The 17,719-nt window shown below is 60.9% G+C and overlaps 2 protein-coding genes across 2 annotated transcripts; both read right to left on the reverse strand.

The window, feature by feature from the left end:
* Window positions 1-903: 903 nt before the first annotated feature.
* On the reverse strand, window positions 904-7,079 carry PTGES3 (prostaglandin E synthase 3; the record flags this gene model as incomplete). Its single annotated transcript, XM_079547813.1, is given in 9 exon segments — window positions 904-1,137; window positions 1,512-1,574; window positions 1,977-2,066; window positions 2,255-2,353; window positions 2,846-2,915; window positions 3,046-3,159; window positions 6,676-6,720; window positions 6,722-6,917; window positions 7,040-7,079. Coding segments are annotated over 9 exon segments (951 nt in total).
* A 41-nt stretch (window positions 7,080-7,120) lies between these two features.
* NACA (nascent polypeptide associated complex subunit alpha) lies at window positions 7,121-16,197 on the reverse strand (the record flags this gene model as incomplete). Its single annotated transcript, XM_079547724.1, has 7 exons — window positions 7,121-7,255; window positions 7,348-7,470; window positions 7,687-7,815; window positions 8,096-8,242; window positions 8,685-8,762; window positions 8,873-8,958; window positions 16,128-16,197. 7 exons carry the CDS (start codon window positions 16,195-16,197, stop codon window positions 7,241-7,243), a joined length of 648 nt encoding a protein of 215 aa, XP_079403850.1. The 3' UTR covers window positions 7,121-7,240.
* Window positions 16,198-17,719: the final 1,522 nt, after the last annotated feature.

Raw genomic sequence — 17,719 nt, forward strand, 5'->3', positions numbered from 1 at the left:
ATGGAGTTTGGGCCTCACCCCTCACGGTGCGGGGCACCGGGACACACACAGCTAACCATTAAATAGCAAACAGAGAGAATTTTGTTTCCTTTTTAATAAAAACATTAGTGGAACACACCTGAAGACACCACAGAGGTATTGCGCAGCTTGTTCAAATTTTGGTGAGCCAAATCCAAGAAGAGTTTTTTTGTTCCGGGCACAAAAGTCAGATTTAACCGTGGGCCACAGGGGGGAAAAAGCCAATCGAGCACAGGACGCAAGGCCTGCTCTGCTATTAGGTCTGCTACGAGGCAAGGAGGCTCTGTAAACTTTATTGCGACTGTTCCGGATCGATTGCCCATACCTCAATTGGTTTTTGGAAGTCTGGAATTCATGCATAACGTCATTTATTGCCTCTCGTGGCTTAAGACTGCCCCGCACAATGGTACACACCTACCATCAGTGAAGCCATTTAAAATGGACTGAAAAAAATGGGTTAAAGGATGCAATATCTCCCCTTAGGGCTATCAACTCAGGAATTCTTATCTCAATTATGAAATGTGATGAAGTTCTTTCCCCAAACCCTGAAGACGACAGTTTTCTTTACTCCAGATCTGGCATTTCTAAAGAGGAGAGAAGAAAAAAAAAAAGTATTAGTGTTTATAATAATACCAGCTGCAACAAAAACAAAGCCACCAACCGCCATACTGCGGCACAGGCAACGCGAGCAAGCAGAGCGAGCCCACAGCCAGGAAAGGCACAGAGCAGCTCAGGGTCTCTGGGCTCAGCGCCGCAGAGGCGGCTCTTCACAAGGAAGCTCTGCGCAGCCACCGCTGGCGGGCAGCAGTTCAACCGCGGCAGCACTGCAGGCTCTGACGCTCGCCCAGCGCCTGCTGCGCGCACAGCCGAAGCCGCAGCGGGGCTTCAGCAGCCCAGGAAGGCCGCACAGTGCTCCACACAGGCGTGCGAAGGCTTCGCAGAGCAACATCCCACGTCGCGGGGAGGCGCCGGCATCAGCTGGCAGCCCGGATTTCGCGTGACCCCCGGGGCAGCGCAGCCGGCCTGCGCAGCTACTCCAGCCCCGCGCACGCGGACTGCTGCACAGGGGCAGAGGAAGGCGGACACCGACTTACTTTCATCATCACTGTCTGGTGAGTCCTGCAAAGAAAAATGACAGTAAGTGGAGCAGACGATGCTCGGGGGCACCTTCAGAAGCTCAGAGCAGCAAGCCCGCTGTCAGAGCATCTTCCAGGGAAGCACGGGTTCTTCAGGACAGGGCTTGGCGAAGTTTCACCAGCAGCTGCCTGCAGCCCGCAGCAACCAAGCACTGCAACACCACAGCTGCCTGGGACGACTGTCCCCAGCACAACCGAAGGGGCAAACAGCTCCTGCTGCTCAACTGCAGCACTTCACAAACAAGGTCTGGCATCATTTATACTTAGAACTGTGCTGAAGTGGGGAACGCAAGCTTGACTTCAGCAAGTAGCACTGAACGTGCAGCCAGACCCCCCCGGCTACCGCAGAGTACTCACATCATCTGCCCCATCTACTTCTGGTAAGTCTACATCGTCATCTCCACCCATGTTGTTCATCATCTGTTTTACAAAGATAAAAGCCACAGAGTGAAGCCTCACAAACAGGACTAAAACCCCATAAAGCAGCTTAAAATTGTGATAACCAACAGCCACCGGGTTTTTGACAAGCCTTGCTGCTGCTATGCAGAAATTACAAGGTGACCGACACCAGCGGGACACGCATTCATTCCACATTTGATAACGAGCTGCAGTGCCAAGAGCCCACAGCACGACTTCAAGCAACTGCAGTCTGCCCCGAGCTGTAACTTCCTGCCCTGAGCTCCCCTGCTCGTCAGCACTGCACCAAGGGCCTTCCTCCCTGGGTGAGATGGCAGGGAGCAGGAGGAAGGCAGATGAAGTCACTGCCTGCCCGCACACCCAGCCGAACAGAACCCAAACCTCCCGGAATTCATCTTCCCATACCTCAGAAAAGCGATCAAAATTGGACATGTCTTCATCTGAATCATCTTCCCAGTCTTTCCAGTTGTTGAAATCCACGCTGAGCCAGTTGAGCTGTGTGTTAACACACAAAAATGGAAGACAAGCTGTCAGCACACAGGAAGAGAGCTGCCAGCGCTGCCATCCCAACCAGCAGCAAAGCGAGCGGCCTGCCAAACGCCGCACCATTCCAACACCACCCCACCCCCAAAAAGAGGGGCCATCAGGACTGCTGCTACGGCCACCAGGGGGATGCAACCCACCTTTGCCCTCTCTTTTGTTAACCTTGGCCATGCCTGACCAGATTCTCCTTTTCGTAAACAACACAAGATAGATCTGTCTGTTCTTTTATGCTTTGATTCCTGGGGAAAAAAAACAAGTAGGTATTGGTTAGTTTGGTAATCACTGCCACCACCACGAGCTTGTAGCATTCATTGTTTTGAGCCTTAAGTTATTCTCTGTCCTGAAAAGCACTGTCTGTTCTTAAAGCTACTTCCAGCATTGTAAGAAAGCTGGTCCTTAGAGTGCAAGAGCGCTCAGACACACGAAGTCACCGCGTGGTGTTTGTCAGAACGGCTCCGTTACGAGCAGATCTGCATCAATCCAGACATCAGTGCTTCGCTTTTAATCACAACAGTGAGAACTGTGAGCAAAGGCAGCAGGTGAAGCTCCCTGAGCAGAACTCTCCTGCCCCAGGGTGGGGAGGACAACAGGAAGCAGCAGCAGCTGGGGAAGCAGCTCTGCTCTGCAGGGTGCAACTCGCTCCAGGAAAGGCAGGCGTGCGTGAGGAAGAGCTGAGCGTTCTGCATGCGGCGTTAAGAAGGTGCAGGAGAAGAGCTGCAGAGGATACTTACATTTGGGTCAATATTATTAAAAAGGTCGATTTCGTTTAAATGCTTAAAGTTATCGCTTCCTCCAAGACAACTGGAGAGAGAAGAAAAAAAGCACTCAGCAGGGAGCAAACGGCACCGATGCAGGCCGGCAGCAGAACTCGCTGCTTCCAGAGAAGACGTCGCCCAACAGCAGCGGCTGCGCCGAGGCGCCCGGCACCCACCTGAACATGAGCTTGGACTTTTCAAAGTTTACATTGACATCTTTGCTGTCCTCCACGCAGAACTCCACGAAGACGTAGTCCCTCCGGTCGTACCACTTGGCAGAAGCAGGCTGCCTGCAGACACACATCAAGATGCACAGGTCAGGGCCGCTGCTCGCCTTCAGCTTCCCTCTGTTTCCCCGAGGCACAGAGCAGCCCGAGTCAGAGCGCACCTGAAAACCTTCTGCCTGTTCTCAGCTACGAGCTCACCATTAACCACCTTTAAAAGTGCATTTAAAGCTGACAAAGAGACGCAAAGGCTGAAGAGAAAACAGGCTCAGAGCTTCAAGTCAAACCCAGCTGGAATCAGCACCACCAAACCAGCACCGTTCTGACCACGTTTGATTTCCACACCTGCATCTCCAAGCCGGCAGCCCTTGAGACAGGGCAACTTCTGCCAGCAGAACAACACTGTCAGCCCACAGCTGCACAAAACGCTGCAGGTTCCTCAGCTTCATCCTGCTCCACCTCCAGGTGAGCGGCAGCATTTGAGTGCATGCAGCCCAGGCCAGGGGGGATCAGCAGCCCTGCTGACAGCTCCCACACAGCCAGCCCCCCCAGCACAACATTCCAGCGCTGAGCACGGGGACACCCAGCAGGAGCTGCTGTTGCTATGGCACGGTGAGCACGGACGCTTTGCTCCCAGGCCGCGTTCCAGAGACGTGAGCAGCACTGGAATTTCAATGTTTTGGGCCCAAAGTTTCCTGTTCTGAACCCAGCGGTCGCTTCCTTTGGTGTTTACAGCACAGCTCCAGGCAGTGAAGGCACAACCAGGACGCACGGAACACGGTGCTGCTCTCTGTAGCATCTTCACACCGCGAGGCGCTCGGACTCAGCACTGCACTCTGAAGCATTACAGCACAAGAGCCCAAGCAAAGACGGATTAAGTTTCCAGAATGTTCCATCAGGGTGACCGCCGCTAAGCTTCCGCAGCAGATCTCAGCTCCCAGCCCCTTCAGCTGCCGGCACCGCGCTCACCTGCACTGCGACCCGCAGCCACTGCTGCGAGCCAAGGCAGCCCACAGCCCCTGCTGCGAGTTCCCTTCTGACTGCGAAGAGCTGGGACCCAGCTGCTGCGATTCGGCTGCCAAAGGCGAGTGAGCAAAACGAGCACCAGGAAAAGGGCTGCTGGGGAGGAAAGCAGGCGGCCCTCAGCCGTGCGCAGCGAGGCCGAAGCGGATCCACTCCACAGCCATCCCTGCACTGCCTCAAGGCGGTCCAGTTTCAGTTTCTCTGCCTGCAGCCGCGAGAGCAGCAAACACCGCAGGTACCCACAGCCCTGCAGAGCTGCATGCAGCAGCCACCGCTCCGCTAAGGGACAGAGATCCCGCACCCAGTGCGGCCTGTCACCACAACAGCAGCCTCAGTGTCCCCGCCAAGCGCGGCGCCGGGGCTCCTGTGAATAGCGAGGAGCCTCTGCACGTGCTGCAGTGCCGGCGGAGACGTCCCCGACCTTCCTGCGAGCTGCACGCGTTCCCCAGTCGTGCCGCTCCAGCCCAGCCCTGCTGCTGGGATCTTTATTGAGATGCAGCGTTCGGAGGCACCATCAGCACTGCTCTCAGAGCCTCCAAAACCTCACAAACTGCACTACGGCTTAGCAGAATGAACTCGTGTTCCTAACAGCAAACTTCTGTTACCTCCCCAGACGCTGAAATACCTCACCGTACCACATCAGAACTGTGACAAAGTCTTACAGGAAGGAACCACTCAGCGATTTTTCCCCCTCTCAGAACAGAGGCCTTCCCTGGGCTGCTGGATGCAGCACTTGAGGCAGGACTCAGCACGTGAATAGAGCAGCTATGCAGGAATCCCCACCAGAAGCCACCACCCCATGCTGTGCTGCTGCCCACACCACGACTGCTGTGCGCAGCCCCTGGGCGAGCAGCGCAGGTGGTTCCCCCACAGCCTCGCAGACCCAGAACCCATTTCCTCACAGCATGGGAAGGATGTCAGGATCGTTAAGCAAAGCCCTGCGCTTCCTCCTCGCTCAGCTGAGCTCATAGTATGAGAGCAGAATAAATTAATTGAACATTACCTCAGCCTTATGCCAACATTGTCAACTCGAGTGTGTGCTCTGGTGACGGATCATCCTCCTATCCTGACCACACTCAGCTGCTCCAGAACAGAGCAAATAAACGTTACGTCCCACCCAGCAACAAACTGCCAGGCACAAAGCAGTGCCCAGTGCAGCAATGGAACCCTCCCCAAACTCCTGGTGGGCTCTCACCACCACCCACAGATTCTGGGAACCTCCTGAACAAACACCGCCACTCTACACCTCTGTTGAACCCTCCTCTCATCATGGAATCACAGAATGGCCTGGGTTGCAAAGGACCACAGTGACCATTGAGCTCCGACCCCCTGCTGTGTGCAGTTGCCAACCAGACCAGGCTGCCCAGGGCCACATCCAGCCTCCAGGATTGGGGCATCCACAGCCTCCTTGGGCAGCCTGTTCCAGGGCCTCACCGCCCTCTGGGGAAAAACTTCCTCCTCATATCCAACCTAAGCCTCCCCTGGCTCAGTTTAAAACCATTCCCCCTTGTCCTATCACAATCCAACGTGGATGGCATCACTGCTGCACTGCGCTGGGTTGAGAAGCCCCCTCTCCCTTCAGTGGGCACAGCTGGGGGGGATCCTCACGCCCTGTGCCCCCGGGTTGAGCTCAGGTCACACTGGGTGCTGCTTGAGGCCATCCGGGATATTCCCAAAGCTGCCCACATGCTTTTTCTTACCCATTCTGCACACTACAACTCATTGGGAAGGCACATTCCTGTTCTGCAGAGCACCCTGAGGGTTACAGACATCATCTGCCGGACAAAGATTCTCACCCCCAGATAGGATCACAAGAAAACCTCCCAGCTCCACATCCAGCGTTACAAGTTCTGCTCTGCATAACTACTTCGGCTTTCATCTCCCAGCACCACGTGGGCCCTGTGAGCACAACCCCGGGCGCAGCGCAGCAGCGCCGAGGTTTCGGGATGAGGCACTCCTCAAAGGTTACACAGAGCACTGCGATGCTTTTCTCCTTTTCAGTCACATCCAGCAGCGCCGGAGCTCAGAGCGGGGCCACGCAGGTGCTAAGGGGCAAAACCACGCCGCTCCCATCGGACGCATCGCCGAGCAACCGACGTTTATCTGCCCCAAGCGCCGAGTCTGGGACAAATAAAATCCGTCGGAACGGCGCCGCCGTTCGCATCGCCTTCAATCACCGCGCTTCTATCGGAACCGAGCCCCCAACGGCCCAGCCCCCGGGGCTCCGCGCTCAACGCGGCCCGGCGCCCCCCCGCCCCGTCCACCCCGTCCACCCCGTCCACCCCGTCCAGGCCCCACCCCGGGCCGCAGCAGCGGGCGGCCCCGCCCCGGTGCCCATTCATCGCGCGGCGGAGCGGCGCGGCTCGGAGCGGCTCCCGGGGCCTCGCGCGGCGCCGTGCCGGGACAGGCCGCGGATCGGGGCCCGCCGCGCGGCTGAGCGCGGAGCTCCCAGCCCGGCGCGGCGCGGCCCCCGAAGGTCAGCGCCGTTTACGCGAAGGCCCGGCCCGGCCGCGGCGCGCCCCGGAGCGCTGCGACCCCCCGACCCCCCCGGGGCCTCACATGGCGAGAGGCGTCGGCGGCTCCGGCTGGCGCTGCTCGGGGCGGGGGGAGGGGCGGCCCGTCCGGCTCCGGGGCGCTCCGGTCCGGTCTGGCGGTGACGCGGCTCGGTGCGGCCGAGGGCTCCGGGCGCTCCGCGGGCTCCGGGCTCGGCGCGGCCTCGGCTCCCACGATGCTCCGCGCGGCGGCGGCGCCCAGCGTCGGTGACGCAGCAAAATACCGCCGCGCCGATTCGGCCGCCTTCGCTGCGCATGCGCGTGCCCCGCGTGTCGCCTCCCGCGCGCGGACCACGCCCCCTCCCCGTCCCCCCCCTCGCGCGCGCCCGCTCCCTCCTCCCTTCTAGCAGCTTCTCGGCACGCATGCGCACTGCGCGCGCCGTCGCGGGGGGCGGAGTCGGCGGTTGCCATGGAGACGGGGGGCGTCCGAGAGAAGCTGCGCCTTCACTCAGTGCGGCTCTATCAATTAACTTTTATTAACTGATAGAAACAGTACAAATTTTAAATTTAGGTTCCTTTAACTCTTCTCTGAAATACCAAAAAAAAAAAAATAGGCTCCTCCTTCTGGACGGCTACATCGTCAACTCCTGCGGAGAGAAAGAGGCGTCAGCAGCCCCCCAGTGACCCCCAAACTGGGGGGATGGGGGTGCAGCCCCCCCCCCGGCACTCAGCAGCTCACCATTATAGCGTTTACGATGTCGTTGCTGTTGTTCTTCAGGGCGCGGACTGCCTTTGCTCGGGACACGTTGGCCTGGGACATGACCAGCTCGATGTCTTTCACCTCCACACCGGTTTCGTCAACCTAAGGACACAGAGCGCGGGTCTGACTGCAGCCGAGCACCGTTGGCTCTGAGCCCCCGCTGTGCCGCCCTACAGAGGCACCCTGCTGCCACTGAGGCAGAGGTGGATGGAGGAGAACTCTGTGCCCGCACACAAATCCTGCTGGCTGCCCATCAGACACGACCACGGGCAGGAGGTGGATGGAGAAGCCCTGCGGGGCCGTCTGGGGAAGGCTCACCTCTTCTTCCTCGCTCTCCTCCTGCACGGTGGGGGTCTGTGTGTTTTCTTGGATGTTTGACACAGCTTCTCCTTGCACTTTGAACTTTTCGGCAGCTGCCAGCTGGGCCTGCTGGGACAAGTCTTCAATCTGGAGGAGGGAAGGAGCAGAAGTGAGGCCAGGTCTGTGCAGTCTGATGGCAGCACACGGGCTCAGGTGGGTGAGGCTGAGCTCAGCAGCACCCACACGCAGCAGCCCCACAGGGATGCAAGACATTGGTGTGGGTTGTGGGCCTGCCTGCGCCACCCCAGGGCACAAATAGGGGTGCAGGCAGCAAGGACAAACCCCCAGCAGCCCTCACAGCTCTGCAGCCTGCCCTGCTGCTGTGAGCACGGAGGAGCGTGGCTGCCTGGCACGGCAGTCAGCTCACCTTTGCTTCTCCAAAGACTATATAAGTGTCTGATGCTGGGCTCTTGTACACGTCTGGTTTTGTGATGACAAAGAGGATGTTCTTGGATTTGCGGATGGTGACTCTGGTTACTCCTGTGACCTGGCGGAGGCCGAGTTTAGACATTGCCTGAAAAACAAATGAGAAAGAAAAGCGGGGGGATGAAGAGGTGCTGAGACAGCTCAGGCCGTGATGAGATGTGTCCCCTCATCAGACATCCCCAGGTTTTCAGACTGACACAGCACAGAGTCCGGGAGGAAACTCAACCCCCAGGACAGGCAAAGATCCACGCCATGGATCCACACCATGAGCTGGAGCCACTCCAGACACAAGGATTTTGCCTGTGAACAGGGGCATTCTCTTGCCTAGGGGTTTAATGAAGGCAAAAAGTCATACAAACCTCTTGCAGCTCCCACAGACCCTGCTGCTGCAGTGCTGGGTGGGGAGGTGAGGAGCTGCTGCCCCAAATGGCTTCCCAAAGCAAACGCCAAGCACTTGGTGGGGGGTAATATGCCAGACCCAAAGCCAGAGGTTGTCCACACGCACATCTGCCCATCTGCCATCCCCTTACCTTCCGTGCTTTCTTTTCACTCCTGCTCTGTTTTGCTTTGCTAACAGGTTCTTCATCTATTTCAGCTGCTGCTGCAAGCTGCAAGAAGAGCAAACAGGAGAGCGCTGTGAGAACCAGGCAGAGCTGGCAGGGCGCAGGGCTCCTCTGACCCCGCAGGCACAGGGGTGGCTCCTCGCACCCCTCCCTACCTGTGCCTGCTGTGTCGTGGCCTGTGTGGAGTCGTGCTCTTCGAGCTCTGGTACAGACTCATCGCTGTCAGACTCTGTTCCGGACCCTGCAGAAACGAACACGTCACAGTTCTCAGCTCGGCACCTTGCCAGAAGCTGCAGGTCGCTTCAAGGGACGCAATCAGATCATGGAACCCTAATGCCTTGGTGTCAACTGTCGCTGGGGATTCCAGGTGCTGACAGTTAAAAAGCCCCAATGCATTGCCATTAAATACGCTTGAGCAGCACCTGGTGGGAGGAGCTCTCCTTGCAGCCACGAGCAGGGACAGCAGCAGGCCACTCAGTGCCTCCCGGCTCTCAGCACGGTGGAAGATGCCCAGGAGCGGCCAGAGAAGCCAAAGCAGGGGGTTGTGACCGGCCAGGCGGTGCCCTGTGGGGCTGCCGGAGCTCTGCGTGGGCCCAAAGGCTCGCTGCAACGCCAAAGCCCCTGATCAAAGCCTTGGCCCAGGTAGGGCAGTGCCGCCCAGGGCTGTGAGTCAGCAGCAATGCTCTCAGAGCTCCTCAAACCTGTTCAGCAGCTGGTGCTGCAGGAGCTGAGACACGGCACTGATTCAAGACCCAGTCCACCAGGTCCCTGAGGCTGCTGCACCTCTCTGTGACTGGATGACAGGATGATCCGTACTTAGTTTGAAAGCTCTCATCAAAAAGCACCATTTTGGACACTCAGGTCGGCCTCTCCACCAGCTCTTGCTGCTGCAGCGCACGGAACCTTCCAGAACACTGCACAGCTTTGCCTGCTGTGCAGGAAGGCACAAAGCAGAGCTGCGTGTCTCCAGCCCGCAGAGCAGGCTGCCGGTGTGCGCGGCGCTCTCTCATGCAGCCGTTACCCAACTTCACGCCTGTTTCCTTCTCTGGAACCACGCACACAGGAGCCCGCACAAAGGTCCCTGCAGGTTGCTGGGAGATGCCAACGCCCCAGGATGGAGCTGGCACCAGCACGGCCCCCAGCTCCGCACTTGTGGGGGATGGACAGCGGGAAACCCACAGCCAACACCGAGCCCGCGCAGCTGGGCACAGCGTGGAGCAGCTCTTCCCGAAGCTCCAGCTCAGGCAGCAGTCCCAGCACGCACACAGCTCACACCGCGCTCCGTGCCCGAGGACACTGTTAGTGACAGCAGCCTGCAGGCGCCGTGCTGAGCGCCACAGAGGTGATGGCACAGCCTCGGCCCCCCACCCCCCCCAGCACGGCACACGGACGCACCGGGCGACACAGGGGGCACTCGGGGCCCGTGGTGGGTTAGTATCTGGTGGGCAGCCAGCGACACTCCATGCACACGGCAAACCGTGCTGACCAGCAGTACCCTTGTCGTTCTTCACCATGGGCTGCTTAGGAGCGGGGGCCTCGGCTGCTCGGGGAGAGAGGTCCACCAGGATGGGCTGCAGCGGCGGCTCGGCAGCGGGCACCTCGGGGGGGATCAGGGGGGGCAGGTCATCATCGTCATCAACTGCAGCACTGGCGGGAACGGGGGCCTTCACGGGAGGCTTGGTTGTGGACGGACGTGGGGCCTGCTTGCTGCCTTTATTGGTGGGGGGCTGCTTCTTGGCAGGGGCAGCGTTCGGCACAGAAGAGGCAGGAGGGGTGGCCTCTGTTTTCTGGGGCGCGGGGGCAGCACGATCGGCTGCTGGCTTTGGGAGGGCACCAGGAGCCCCCGGGGCTGAGGCAGCAGCACCTGGAGCCGGAGGCAGCGTGCCAGGGGCTGCCGGGCTGGCAGGAGCTGCCTTGGCTGCAGGGGGGACAGAGGGAGCAGCAGGGGCTGCCGTGGCAGCAGTGGGGCTCTTGGGAGGTGCTTTGGCTGCAGCAGGGGCAGAGGAATTAGACTGGGTGGCAGTGGGGCTCTTGGGAGGTGCTTTGGCTGCAGCTGAAGATGCTGGAGCTGCAGGGGCAGGGGGAGCAGATGGGGCAGCAGTGGGGCTCTTCGGGGGCTTTTTGGCCGCAGGGGGGGGCACTGGAGCTGGTGGAGCTGTGGCAGGAGCAGAGGGAGCAGATGGGGCAGCAGCAGGGCTCTTGGGGGGCTTTTTGGCTGCAGCTTGGGCTGGTGCAGCAGAGGCAGAGGGGGTAGCAGCAGAGCTCTTCGGGGGCTTTTTGGCTGCAGTGGGGGCAGCTGGAGCTGTAGGACTTGGTGGAGCTGCTGCAGCAGAGGGTGAGGATGTGGCAGCAGCGGAGCTCTTTGGGGACTTCTTGCCTGCAGGGGGTGCAGTTGGAGCTGCCAGCACAGGTGTGACAGGTGGGGAGCTGGCAGGGACAGAGGGGGCAGCAGCTGGGCTCCCAGGAGCTGCTTTGGCTGCAGAGGGGGCAGCTGGAGGAACTGCAGGAGCTGGTGCAGCAGTAACAGGGCTCTGGGAAGCCACTTTGTTGGCAGCAGGGGCAGCTGCAGCTTGGGGAGCTGCAGGAACTGCAGCAGCAGAGACAGAGGGCGTAGTGACTGGGCTCTGGGGAGCTGCTTTGGTGGCAGCAGGGGCAGCTGCAGGAGCTGGAGTGGCAGCAGAAGGACTCTGGGGAGCTGCTTTGGTGGCAGCAGGGGCAGCTGCAGGAGCTGGAGTGGCAGCAGAAGGGCTCTGGGGAGCTGCTTTGGTGGCAGCAGGGGCAGCTGTAGGAGCTGGAGTAGCAGCAGCAGGGCTCTGGGGAGCTGCTTTGGTGGCAGCAGGGGCAGCTGCAGCTTGGGAAGCTGGAGGAACCACAGCAGAGGGAGCAGAGGGGGCAGCAGCAGGGCTCTGGGGAGCTGCTTTGGTGGCAGCAGGGGCAGCTGCAGGAGCTGGAGTGGCAGCAGAAGGACTCTGGGGAGCTGCTTTGGTGGCAGCAGGGGCAGCTGTAGGAGCTGGAGTGGCAGCAGGACTCTGGGGAGCTGCTTTGGTGGCAGCAGGGGCAGCTGCAGGAGCTGGAGTGGCAGCAGAAGGACTCTGGGGAGCTGCTTTGGTGGCAGCAGGGGCAGCTGTAGGAGCTGGAGTGGCAGCAGGACTCTGGGGAGCTGCTTTGGTGGCAGCAGGGGCAGCTGTAGGAGCTGGAGTGGCAGCAGGACTCTGGGGAGCTGCTTTGGTGGCAGCAGGGGCAGCTGCAGGAGCTGGAGTGGCAGCAGAAGGGCTCTGGGGAGCTGCTTTGGTGGCAGCAGGGGCAGCTGTAGGAGCTGGAGTAGCAGCAGCAGGGCTCTGGGGAGCTGCTTTGGTGGCAGCAGGGGCAGCTGCAGGAGCTGGAGTGGCAGCAGAAGGGCTCTGGGGAGCTGCTTTGGTGGCAGCAGGGGCAGCTGCAGCTTGGGAAGCTGAAGGAACCACAGCAGAGGGAGCAGAGGGGGCAGCAGCAGGGCTCTGGGGAGCTGCTTTGGTGGCAGCAGGGGTAGCTGCAGAAACCACAGCAGCAGAGGCGGACGGGCTGGTGACTGGGCTGTGGGCTGCTGCTTTGGTGGCAGCAGAGGCTGGTGGAACCACAGGAGCTGGTTCAGCAGGGGCAGAGGGAGTCAGTGGAGCAGGCAGTGGGCTCTGGGGTGCTCCTTTGGCCGTAGGAGGAGTGGCTGGAGCTGCCATCGCTGATGTGACAGGCAGGGGACTGGCAGGAGCAGCAGTCACAGCAGCTGGCAGTGAGACAGGGGTCGCTGGAGCTGCTTTAACTGGAGCTGCTGCTGCTGGTGGCAGCCCTGAGGGGGACAAGGCAGCTGCTGGGGATGGGCTGAGCAGGACAGGGGCTGACACAGGAATCGGGCTCCCAGGGGGGGGCCTGGCCACAGAATGGGGACCTGCAGGGGAGCCAGGGGCTGCCACGGCAGGGCCCACAGGACACGTCAGGGTCCCGGGAGGAGCAGCCGGAGCCAGCGGACAGATGGGAGTCCCAGACACAGGGCCCCGCAGGGGAGCAGCAGCGCTGCAGGGGACTGTGCCACCTGGCAGCAGAGGGGCCAGCGCCATGGGGGCAGACAGGAAGATGGGTGGGGAGATGGTGGCTGCCAGGGCTGGGCTCAGCGGGGCAGCTGGAGGGGGCAGAGGTGCAGCAGGGTGCACTGGCATCGCAGGGGGGCTCTGGGGAAGAGCTGAGGCACCTGCAGGGGCTGCTGCCAGGGGAGGTGGCAGAGCAGCTGGGGCTGCCCCAGGGCTCCTGGGAGGCGCAGGGTGAGGGGCCGCTGTGGCTCCTGTGGGGCTGGGAGGAGTAGAGACTTTCACAGGAGGCGTAAGAGCAGCTGGGAGACAGCCGAGACTCGCTGGAGATGGCGGGGCTGCCGGGGGGGCTGCCTGTCCTGCAGCAGGAAGAGCAGCCAGAACTGGTGACGCTGGGACTGGGAGTCCTGGAGACACTGGGCTGACTGGGACAGCAGCAGGCCCTGGAGAACCTTGGGCAGCAAAACCAGTTGGGGATGGTGGAACTGGAGCTGGAGGAGGGGAAGAAGTAACTGGGAGGGGCAGAGCTGCGGCAGAGGGCTGGGGAGGGGCAGAGAAGACAGGAATTGCTGCAGCTGGGACCACAGCAGGGGAGAGAGGGGCTGGGGGCACGGCTGGGGCAGAGCTGGGTGGCTCCGTGGGAACAGCCTGGGCAGCTGGGCCCAGGGCTGGAGTCAGAGGCAGGGAATGAGCGGCAGGAAGAACAGCTGAAGGAAAGAAACAAAGTGAACCCATGAGAAAAAAGGAGAGAACAAGGGCAGCACAGGAAGAAACACACGCACACCCACAACAGCCCGCCGTCTGCCTTCTGGCTCTGGGCTCTCCACAGCTCCAGCCCCCAGGGGCACAATGCCCCGGCAGCTCTCAGGGACCCCACCCCGGGCTCCAGCACTCCCCAGCGCTGGGAAGCGGTCCCAGGCTCAGGGATGACACAGAGGGAGCTGGGGAGCAGCAGGCAGCCAGCCTCCCCCAGCAGCCTCCCAGGAGCACCAGGAGGAAGCCTGCCTGGCTCCTCTGAGCAAGGACAGGGCCAGGACCCAGAGTTCTCCCTCTGCACACCAGCGGGGTTAATGCAACTACAAACATCCAGAACAGCACGCTGTGGTTAATGTGACACACGGGGTGTTACTGAGGAGCTCTGAGTACCTGGCGCTGCTGCAGGAGAAGTGGCAGCAGGGGCTGCAGGAGGGAGGGCAGCTGGAACTGAACGGTGAGAAGGACAGATTGTTACATTCGGAGCGCTCACTGCCCCGTTCCACGCAGCCGGGCCATTCCCAACGCCTGACACAGAACCAAAGGAGCCCCGGGCAGGGGAGAGGCAGTGTGAGAGCCCAGGCAGCAGCACGGATCAGACCAGCAGAACTGGTGCCACCAGTCGGGAGAGCAGAACCAGCTGTGTGGGCAGCACAGCCCTGCACGCCCACGGTGACGTGAGACAGGGGTGACATGGAGACAGGGGCGACGTGGCCAGGCCTCCTGCCAAGGGCTGAGCGCCCCAGTGCAGCCTACAGAGCTGCAGCCATGCGACGGGAGCAGATTTCCTCCTTTTTCCCTTCTGGGAAAAGTCAGCAACTTCTGGGTGCTGACTCTTGCCTGCTGTCCTGTATGAAGGAGCCACCCCACATGGATCTCCCACAGGAGGGCTCTATCTTTGCCAAATTAAGACCACAGCCAGTCAGGTACTCCACGCCCCCTCTCTCCGTTGCCCAGAGCAGCAACACACACAGGAAAGACCCACAACAGCTTCTTCTTCAGGTGGGCTCACTTTTTCTTGCCCAAGAACCACGGCTCAGAAGATGTTTCTAATACCCTGCTGACCCCATGCTATTCCAAAACACAGAGCAGCAGAGGAGCCTGCAGCTGCTCTGCTGGATGCTCCAGCCACTGGCCAGGACAGCCAGCATCAACCAGCACACTTCAGCTCGGGGGGAAGCCATAAACACTTCAAAAAGGAGCAGTGCGTCCTGCCAAGAGCGCGCTGGCCTCCGGCCCCGTACTGAGCAAGCAGAAAGGACAACTCTGCTCTCTTAAGAAAAATCCTGTCCAGCCCTCTCCGTTCCTTCACCCCCACGCACCAGAGAGCACTGTGTGAGGCCGTCCTGTAATCAGCCCCACAGACAACCCCTCCTTCTCCAGCAGCCACTTCCACAAACAAATGTGGAGTGGGGGCTCTTGCAAACCATGTGTAATTTGTTAAGGGATGTTTACAGTAAATAGACTGCAAAGCCTCTTGTGACCAGGCCACATGCACGCTAGAGGCTGGAGCCCTGCCCTGCACAGAGACCTCTGTGCTGAGCATCACAAACTTCCCACACACCAGCTAACCTCCGAAGCATGAGATGAAAGCCAGAGGAAGACACTGAAGATTCCCACCCTGCACCAGAGCCCTCCAAAGCCCAGCTTCTTGCCTGGCCTGGCCCCAGGGGGGCTGGCTCAGCACAGACACGATGACCACGACAGTCCTTGTGCTCACTCTTCCACCTCCTCAACAAACAAGAGGGGGCAACCAGCCCCGCTCTGCCTCACCACCCCACGCCAACCCCCAGGGCAGGGGACAGCACTGGCCCAGCACTGGCAGCTCAGCCTGGGATCAACTTCTCCCAGCCTCCACGACGCTGCGAGAGATTCGAGAGCAGCACGGTGCTGACAGAAGGTGACCCAGTGAAGCACAGTGCCCCAGGAGAGGCCCCATGGACACAAGTCCCTGGCAGGCAACCGAGCCGCAGGAATCCCAGCTATGCCTGACGGGGAATGGAGCAGCTGCCCCCAGACACAGCCACACAGCTGTCACACAGCAGCCGTCACTTCAACCTGCTCCAAGAGCCAGGAGGCCACCGCCTGGCAATGGACGCACCCTGCCAGCAGCTTCTGACTGCTCAGGCTGCCCCAGCTTCTCCTGCGTCCCACCTCTCCCACACCCTTGGCCACATCAACTATTTGCCCATCACGCACTGCACGCTCTTCCCACGTGCGTTTTCATGCCAGTGTAGATGATGCAACGCCTCCCTGAATGCAGAGACAAAAAACATAACTCCGGTGACCAAAGCTTCCTCTGGAAGTAACCCCTGCCTTTAAAGATGCTACACCAGGCACATGGGCGCAAAGCACTCATAGATTTTACCCGGACACAGTGAGCAGTACAGCAATATGAGGGCAGACGGAAGGTGCCCCTGTTGCAACCCAGGGCCACCAACTCTGCTGGGCCTGGCTGGCCGAGGACCAGGCTGGGACTGAGTGAACCCCAGGGCAGCACGGAGCCCGCAGCGCTGCCTTCAGCCGCCCCACTGCTGCTTTCCCCCACCATGGGCTCACGGCTCAGCGGTTTTCCCAGCGCCGGTCCGGAGCCCCGGCTCACCTGTCTCGGCCTGTGGCTGCGGCAGCTCCTGCTCTGTGGCCGGGACGGTTTCTGTAGCTTCGCCAGGCATTTCTGCGTGAACAAGGGGGAAAAAAAACCACACCGGACTCGCGGCCGCCCCGAGAAGTCCCCGAAGGGCCGCCTTCAGACGCCGGCAATGGGCCTTACCCAACGCCACCGCACACCGGGGGCTCGGAGATCAACCGATACCGAGGGCCGCCCGGCTGCTGCCCGCGCCGGTAACAACAGCGCGGACCCAGCACAGAGCAGACGGGAGCGGATCCCACGCCACCCCATGGCTCGGACCGGCAGCGGCCTACGCGGCTCTCCCGCCTCCCTCCTGCCCGGCCGCGGCCTCAGCCGCCTCCCCCCGCCGCGCGGAGCCGTCCCCGCGGGGCCGCCCCGGCGTTGCCCTCTCGGAGCTGCCCTGGCCCCACCGAGGGCCCCGACCGCTCCGCCGCCGCCCTCCCGCATTCCCTCCCGTCCCGGCCGCACTCCCGGCCCCACGCGGTGGCGGATGGAGGCGGATGGCGGCGGCGACACTCACTGTACGGGAAGCGGAGCCCAAGATGGCGGCGGAAAGAGACCAAGCGGCGGAAGGCGCGACTTCCGGAAAGAGAATCACTTCCGGGGGAGAGGCGCGGTGCACTTCCGCCCGCCCGCCCCGCCGGCTGCGCTCGGGCGTTCCGGGCCACGTTCGGACGTTCCGGGGCACGAGAACGGGAGCCGTTCCTCGGGAAGGGGAATTGTGCCCCGCTCCGAGTTTTGTCCCGCGGGAGCCCCATCCCTTCTGCCCCCCAGGGACACGGACACGGGGCTGAGCAGCGCCCTTTAATGGATTTTGGGTACAAAAAGTACAAAAAGCATAAAAAGAAATGAGAAGGCAACCGGGGGGGGGGGGGGGGGGGTCAGTCTCCCTGCCCCACAGCAGCAGCAGACGTCAATCAAGGTCAATCAACGGCCTCCCAAGGGCAGGGGCTGCCGGCAGCATGGTCAGAACTCTCCCTGCAGGTCTGGGAAAGAGCAGAAATGGGGTTTTAGAGATCAAACGATCATAGAATCATAGAATCATGGAATGGCCTGGGTGGCAAAAGCCCACAGCACTCATCCAGCTCCAACCCCCTGCTGTGTGCAGGTCGCCAACCAGCAGCCCAGGCTGCCCAGAGCCACATCCAGCCTGGTCTTAAATGCCTGCAGGGCTGGGGCATCCACAGCCTCCTTGGGCAACCTGTTCCAGTGCTTCACCGCCCTCTGGGGGAAAAACTTCCTCCTCATATCCAACCTCAACCTCCCTTGTCTCACTTTAAAACCATTCCCCCCTGTCCTGTCAGCACCCACCCTCACCAACAGCCGTTCCCCCTCCTGTTTATCCGCTCCCTTCAAGTGCTGGAAGGCCACCACGAGGTCTCCCCGCAGCCTTCTCTTCTCCCAGCTAAACAAGCTCCAGTTCCCTCAACCTTTTCTCACAGCAGAGCTGCTCCAGCCCTCTGGTCATCTCAGTGCCTCCTCTGGACCCGCTCCCAGAGCTCCACGTCCTTCCTGTGCTGAGGGCCCCAGGCCTGGACGCAGTGCTGCAGATGGGGCCTCACCAG

This window comes from Tetrao urogallus (assembly GCF_951394365.1).
Source record: "Tetrao urogallus genome assembly, chromosome: 31".
Lineage (NCBI taxonomy): Eukaryota > Metazoa > Chordata > Aves > Galliformes > Phasianidae > Tetrao > Tetrao urogallus.